Source organism: Trichosurus vulpecula, chromosome 1 (assembly GCF_011100635.1).
Source record: "Trichosurus vulpecula isolate mTriVul1 chromosome 1, mTriVul1.pri, whole genome shotgun sequence".
NCBI classification, from domain to species: Eukaryota; Metazoa; Chordata; class Mammalia; order Diprotodontia; family Phalangeridae; genus Trichosurus; species Trichosurus vulpecula.
The window spans coordinates 176,348,718-176,356,301 of NC_050573.1; the positions used below are offsets into that span (position 1 = coordinate 176,348,718).

The window sequence follows — 7,584 nt, forward strand, 5'->3', positions numbered from 1 at the left end:
ATTGCAAGCTCTTCAAGGGCAAGGATTTTCTTTTGCCTCTTTTTGTACTCCCAACACTTGGCACAGTGCCTGGCCCACAGTAGGCATTTAATAAATGTTTATTGAGGAGTGCGCCTGGCTGTGCTCTCGGGGGCAGCAGTAGAAGCAACAGCGGCAGGAGGAGGAGGAAGGAGGGAAGGAGAAAAGGAAGGAAAGAGAGAAGAAAGGAGGGAGGGACGGAAGGAGGGAAGGAAGGAAGGAAAGAAAGAAAGAAAGGAGGAGGGAGGGAGGAAGGATCGTTCCGCCTAGCCGCCCGCCTCGGCTCGCCGCGGTCCCAGTGGAACACCCAGCCAGGGCTGCGACTCCGCGGGCTTGTGCCACGCACGCATCAGCGCCCGGGCCTCGCGCCCCTCAGCGCCATGGATCGGGGCGGTTCAGAGTTCCCGGAAGCTGAGAGCAGAATGTTCCGCTTCATGAGGGACGGAGAGCCTGAGGATCCCATGTTCCTCATGGACCCTTTCGCTATTCATCAACAACTTCTGAGTCGGATGTTTTCAGGAGACTTTGACTACAGCCCTTTCCTTAGCGTCACAGATGGGAGCGTACCAGGGGCTGGACCTGCTAGTCGAAGGATGCAGACTGGAGCTGTCTCACCCTTTGGGATGCTGGGAATGACCGGTGGCTTCATGGACGCCTTTGGGATGATGAACGGTATGATCGGGAACATGGAGCACGTGACAACTGGAGCCAACGGTCAGACCTTTTCATCTTCCACGGTCATCTCTTACTCCAGCCTGGGTGACGGCGCTCCCAAAATCTACCAAGAAACATCTGAGATGCGCTCAGCACCAGGTGGCATCCGGGAGACAAGGAGGACAGTGAGGGACTCTGAGAGCGGGCTAGAGCAGATGTCGGTTGGGCATCACATCCGAGACAGGGCACGCATCCTCCAGCGTTCCCGGAATCACCGAACTGGAGACCAGGAAGAACGGCGCGACTACATCAATTTGGATGAGAGTGATGCTGAAGCATTTGACAATGAATGGAGGAGAGAGACATCCCGATACCGGCCACAGAGCCCCACGGAATTTCCTCGGCATGAGGCTACTGGGGCGGATGGGGGTAGAAGGGCTGAGGGACCCCTTGGGCTGGATATACAGGGCCCTGAGGATTCCCCCTCCCGACAATCACGACGCTATGACTGGTGAGGGCCCCCAAGGTCCTCCCATAAGTGTTGTTGGGGAAGGGAATCACAGGTGAGGGATGAAGTCCTTCAGTCATTCCTCTGGCATTTGGAGGAAACCCACTTGTTCCTAATATTATAGAGTGTGGGAATGGGGTAAAGATCTCCTTAGAGCCTATTTTGGTGATTATAGATCTCAGCTGGTCTAGGAAAGGAAAGAAACTCTCCTAAATTGGAGAGTTGACCACAACCACCCAGACCCTCATCATCCAGGTTCTATTTTCCCCCCTTCCTCCCTTTAAGACAAGTTTTCTCTCCCTCCACCCTCTAGGTACAATCTGTGAGGGGCAGAAAAATCACCCCTTGGAATAACTCCCCCCCCCAATTTAATTTTCAATAGAGGTGAGCTGGCTTAGGAAGCCTTAGGGGCAACTTTTCACTACCCCCCCCCTTTACTGCTTTTACTCGGCCTGACTCCTCAATTTCACCCTCCCATAGTGAATATGCTGACTTTTTTCTGTTGCTCCGAGTTTTGGGGTTTTTATTTCTCCCCTCTAACTCCCAATAAGTACAAGGTCCCTTAGAATAAGTTCCCAGGGTAGGAGCCCCATTTTCTCCCAAAGGTCTGTTAGTTACCATTGGATCATTGGGGCTGTGACCCCTCCCTACTGTCTGGGTAAGGGGTGGGTATTGAGTCCTTTTTCCTCTAGTCCTCTAATCCTCTGCCCCCATGTACCCATGCATATATGTGTGCACACAGATACACACATACTCTGTCTCTGTGTCCCTTTGCCCTATGTGTGTATAACTTGTAGCTTTATGTAATAAAGGGGAATGGAAAGGAGGACAAAATAAATGTTTATTGAATTGTATTGAACTCAGAAAATCATACATGTAGAGGTAGAAGGGACATTGGGAGCCATCTAGTCCAATCCTTCACTTTACAGATAAGGATCCAGAGGTCCACAGATGGTAAATGACTTGATTCTGATCATACAGGGAGAAGTCAGAATTGAACCTGTTGCTCTGACTCCATGTTCTTTGCTCTTTCCACAATACCATCTTGTAGTTTTGTCAGCTCTCACATAATTTCCATTGTTTAACCAAGAAACCTATAATCTAACAGATCTTGTGGAACTTGAGTTTGTGTCCGGACATATTGAATTGTCTTTGTGTGTGTGTAGTAGTAGTAGTAGTAGTAGTAGTAGTAGTAGTAGAAGGCTTACAAGCTTACCTTCAGAGCTTTTTTTTTATTATTAATACCCCACAAAAACAAGGCAATCACCTGGATCCAATACTGGACCGAATTTTTCTGGAAAGATTAGCGTGACAGAGGTAAGAGGCAGGCCTCTCCTCTGGGGCTGAAAACATACCAGAGACCCTCCTATACATATAATCAATTATTGCAGACTTTATCTAGTCAATGTCTTCTCCTACCCCATTTAAGCTTATCCCTCAAAGGTTATATATTACCTTTTCCTGACATCTCCCTATTTTCTCCTTTCAGAACTTGGAATTGGTTTTTAAGTAGATTTCACTCACTCACTTTTAAGAGATTCACACAGTAAAAGTGCATAATTAGCGACCCAGATCCAAACTGAACCTTGCCTCCTATTTGCTAACTGTCATTATGACTGTGTTTGAATGTGGGAGGAGGTCAGTCTGCTTAGATTCTCTTTCCTATTGACAACTTCCTCTACCAATTCTCATGGAATATAAAGGAAGTGAATCTTTTCACTGAGGGCCTTGAAACAGGGGCTTAATATGTCTGCCTTTGAATTAAATAAGAAGTAATTATTTCATTATGACAGGTGATGCCATCCAAATCATAAGGAAATATAAGCAGAGATGTGAAAAATGCAAGAGTTCAGTAACACTGAATAATACTGATTTAGGTATAAAATATACAATTAAAAGGAAAAACAGACTTAGTAGTGAAAGCCACAGGGCAGAGATACTATCTAGAATAGCATTTACAGAATACCATACTTAAAAAGCCACACCCATTTTCTAATGGCATACTCTATACATTATAAGCAATTTCTGCTTCAAAATACTTCCATATCTAAAATGCTATAAAATGGTTATGTTTATTCATAAATAAGCTATAGACACATATCAAAATAGCATCTTCCATCGAAAGCCTCTGAAAATTTTCATGCTGTCTCAGTGTTTATATACATAAGGGGAACCTCTCATGTTATTTAAATTAACTGAACTTTTCCCATCTTTCATAATGGCTGGGCAAAAGAATGACTTTTTCTTACATAAACTCCTTATTGGGATATACCAATTTTCATCTCATCTATTGGACTAGAAGTAGAAAGGAAGTAAAGAATACATCTTCTATTCCAACCCAGGTATCTTCATTCTAGCCCTCTCATACAGCTGAAAGTGATATAAATTTGAAGGTGAATAAAACTTTTATTTTGAAGTTTTTGAAACAAGTTTGTTATTTTTGAAAAATAATTAATGGTAACATGCCATTTTTATGATAAAATACAGCCCCCATAAAGTGGAGAATCCTACATTTCAAAAGTTTGATTAGGTTGATAATTGAATCAATACCAATCAGTTAACATGGGGGCAGGGGGAAGAAGTGGAGAGATCCAATTCAAAGCCTAAACACATTTTTGTTTGATTGCAAATTGGACAAATGTAAATGCCCATTTAGCTTCTGCCTTTTAGGATTCAGTTCATTTAAGGAAGTCAAAAAAGTGTCACTAATCATGCCAGCCTCAATCAAATAATCTATTCCAATTGTGTTATTGCCAATTTAAGATGGTCTCATGCTTGCTGACACATCCTCAGTGAATGGTTGTGTAAGAAATGATTTTGTAAAAAAACTTTATTAAGCTAAAATTAGTATATTCCTAATATGATTTAACTTTATGTTGCCTTCCCAAATATGCCATTGGTCATTTACAAAATGATAAAACAAACCAAATAAATGTTTTCAGTTCTTTGAGGGCAATAGAATTTCACATTTATACAGCTTTATAGAATTGGTTTTACACTTTCTAAACTCTTCAATGATCAAATTAAGCTTCCCCCTTTCCTCTGTTCAGTCATTCTTTTATTAGAAATTATATTTAACATTTTTATCCAGAATATATTTGAGAATCATACTTTAAGAGCCAAGGTGGCAAAATAAAAACAGGAACTCTCCTCAACTCTCAAATTCCCCTCGAAACAACTTTAAAATAGTACTTCTAATCAAATTCTGGAGTAGCAGAAACAACAAAGGGTTAGAGCAAAACAATTTTCCAGCCCAAGACAACTTAGCAAGTCAGCAGGAAAGGTGGTTGGGCTGCACCCCGGCAAGTTAGCAGCAAAGTTGAAGGTGGCTACATCAATGGCAACAGCAGCTTTGAGAGCTCTCAGTACGTTGACAATAATGGGATTGGACAATTGGACAGAATGAGATTACAGGGTACCCTTTGCTTACACTGGGTGCAAGACCCTGTTGCATTGTGCATACAGAGATCGAGGCTGCAGTCTCAGGGCAAGGAGGAGCACTAACATACCAACACTTGTGGGCACAAGAGAGCACAGGCCCTGGTAACACTTCCAAGGCAGAGAAGAGTTCTTGTGGATGCTCACAAGGGAATAAGACCCTTGGTCTATGGTCCAAAGCAGAAAGGAAAACTAGAACCTGTGACTGTGAGAGAGTGAGGACCTGAGTCACATTTCCAAGGATACAATGAGCAATAGCATTTCAGGTCCTGGTCACAATTCCAGAATAGAGAAGAGTGCTTGTGACTACTCACAGATCAAATTCCAAATAAGATCAGAAATAAAGATGTTCATTATCACCACTATTATTCAATATTGTACTAGAAATTATATATATATATATATGTATATGTATATATATATATATATGTATATATGTATGTATACCCACACACACACACCAAAAAGTCCAGAAGAAAGAAAGAGAAATTCCATTTAAAACTGCCGACAATATAACATACTTGGAACTCTACATACCAACATAAACCCAGGAACTATATGAGCATAATTACAAAACACTTTATATACCAAAAAAAGTCAGATCTAAACAATTGGAGAAATATCCATTGCTCATGGATAGAACAAGCCAATATATTAAAAAAAAGACAATTCTACCTAAGGAGGATGATGACTACACTTCTCCTTAGATCATACCACCTTGGGAGAACTGAAAATTTAGAGACCCTCAAAACTAGCTTTGAAAAGAATACCACAAAAGACCTGAAACTTGGGACAGAATTCCCTATACCCAAGGAGCAGAGCCCAAGTTTAACATAAAGTTAAGAAGTGGGATGGAAAATGAGCAAACAGCAACAAAAAAAGGACCTGGCCATAGGAAGTTACTATGGTGACAGGGAAGATCAAGACACAAACTCAGAAAGAGATAATAAAGTCAAAACATTTACATGCAAAGCCTCAAAGAAAAATGTGAATTAGACACAAGCCCAAAACAAATACTTAGAAAAGCTTAAAAAGGATTATGAAAAATCTAACAATCTAAGTGAAATAGAAGATTTATGAAAATATTAATTACCCAAACTAACAGAAGAAGAAATAGAACAATTAAATAACCCTATCTTAGAAAATGACATTGAACAAGCCACAAATGAGCTTCCTAAGGAAAAAAAAATTCCCAAAGACCAGACAGATTCACAAGTGAATTCTACCAAACATTTAAAGAACAATTAATTCCAATACTATATTAACTATTTAGAAAAATAAGCAGAAGTCTGTAGTATTAAGGTGATCAAAGATCTTCCCCACCCATTCAATAGGCCTCAGGTGGGACTAGGTGGGAAAGCTTGATTATATTTTTGTTTGTAAGTAGGCCTAAAGCCTCTACTTACCAGGCACTAAGCAGATTTGGGTGTGAAGCCCTCAGGGCCCTAAGGGGAATTGCTAAGACCAGAGCCAGAGTATGTGCACTGAGTTCTAGTCAATCATGAATTCAGCCAATCAGAAATCTGAGTTCTAGTCAATCTGACACTGGCAAAGACTGTATATAAGGAGAGCCTAGAGTATGAAAGAACCAGAATTGAAGAGGGACAGAACTGAGAGCAGCAGAACTGAGAGCAGCAGAACTAAGAAGACATTGAGGCAGCAGACATCGATAGAAATTCATTCAATATCAGGAAAACTATAAGTATAAATGACCATATCAATAACAAAAACAACAAAAATGGTATGATTATCTCATTAGACACAGGGAAAAAAAAAGCTTTTGACAAAATACAACATCCATTCCTATTAAAAAATACTAAAAAGCACAGAGAACCAATGGAGCTTTTCTTAAAATGATAACTGGTATCTATCTAAAATCAAGAGCAAGCATCATATGTAATATGGATAAGCTGAAAGCCTTCCAAATAAGATCAGAAATAAAGTAAAGATGTTCATTATCACCACTATTATTCAATATTGTACTAGAAATTATATATATACATATATATATGTATGTATATATGTATGTACACACACACACACACACACACACACACCAAAAAAGTCCAGAAGAAAGAAAGAGAAATTCCATTTAAAACTGCAGACAATATAAAATACTTGAAACTCTACATACCTAGATAAACCCAGGAACTATATGAGCATAATTACAAAACACATTATATACCAAAAAAGTCAGATCTAAACAATTGGAGAAATATCCATTGCTCATGGATAGAACGAGCCAATATATAAAAAAGACAATTCTACCTAAATTAATTTACTTATTCAATGCCATACCAAACTACCAAAAATCATTTTGCAGAGCTAGAAAAAATAATAAAATTAATATGAAAGAATAAAGGGTCAGAAATATGAAGATAATCAATGAATGTAAAAATGAAGGAAGATGGTCTAGCAGTCCCAGATCTCAAACTGTATTACAAGCAGCAATCATCAAACAATCAGGTACTACAGTAACAGCAACATTGTATGGTGACCAACTTTGATAGACTTAACTCATCTCTGCAATACAAGGATCTAAGACAATTCCAAAAGACTCATAATGGAAAATGCTATCCACATTCAGAGAAAGAACTATGGAGTCTGAATGGAAATTGAAGCATACTATTTTCTCTCTTTTTTTATTTCTTCTTTTTCATGGTTTTTCCTTCTGATCCTAATTCTCCTTCGCAACATGACTAATACGGAGATATATTTAATATGATTGCATGTGCATAACCTATATCAGATTGCACACCCTGGGGAGAAGGGAGCAGAGGGAGGTGAAGAAAATTTGGAACTCAAAATCTTATAGAAGTGAATGTTAAAAACTAAAAGCAAATAAATATTTTTTTTTAAAAATCAGCTACTAAGAAATAGAGTGACTAATTAGTGGAATAGAATAAGTATACAATACACAGAACTAAATGGCCATAGCAACCTAGTGTCTGATACAAAGATCCAAG

The 7,584-nt window shown here is 39.5% G+C and overlaps 1 protein-coding gene across 1 annotated transcript; it reads left to right on the forward strand.

Moving 5' to 3' along the window:
* The first annotated feature begins 440 nt into the window (after nt 1-440).
* Nucleotides 441-1,187, forward strand: LOC118834799 (myeloid leukemia factor 2-like). The gene has a single exon (XM_036742240.1). It carries the CDS (start codon nt 441-443, stop codon nt 1,185-1,187), a length of 747 nt encoding a protein of 248 aa, XP_036598135.1.
* The last annotated feature ends 6,397 nt before the right edge of the window (nt 1,188-7,584 follow it).

What these genes read in the sequence shown, in the direction of transcription:
- LOC118834799 (XM_036742240.1), top strand. Translation starts at nt 441, where the DNA reads ATGTTCCGCTTCATGAGGGACGGAGAGCCTGAGGATCCCATGTTCCTC.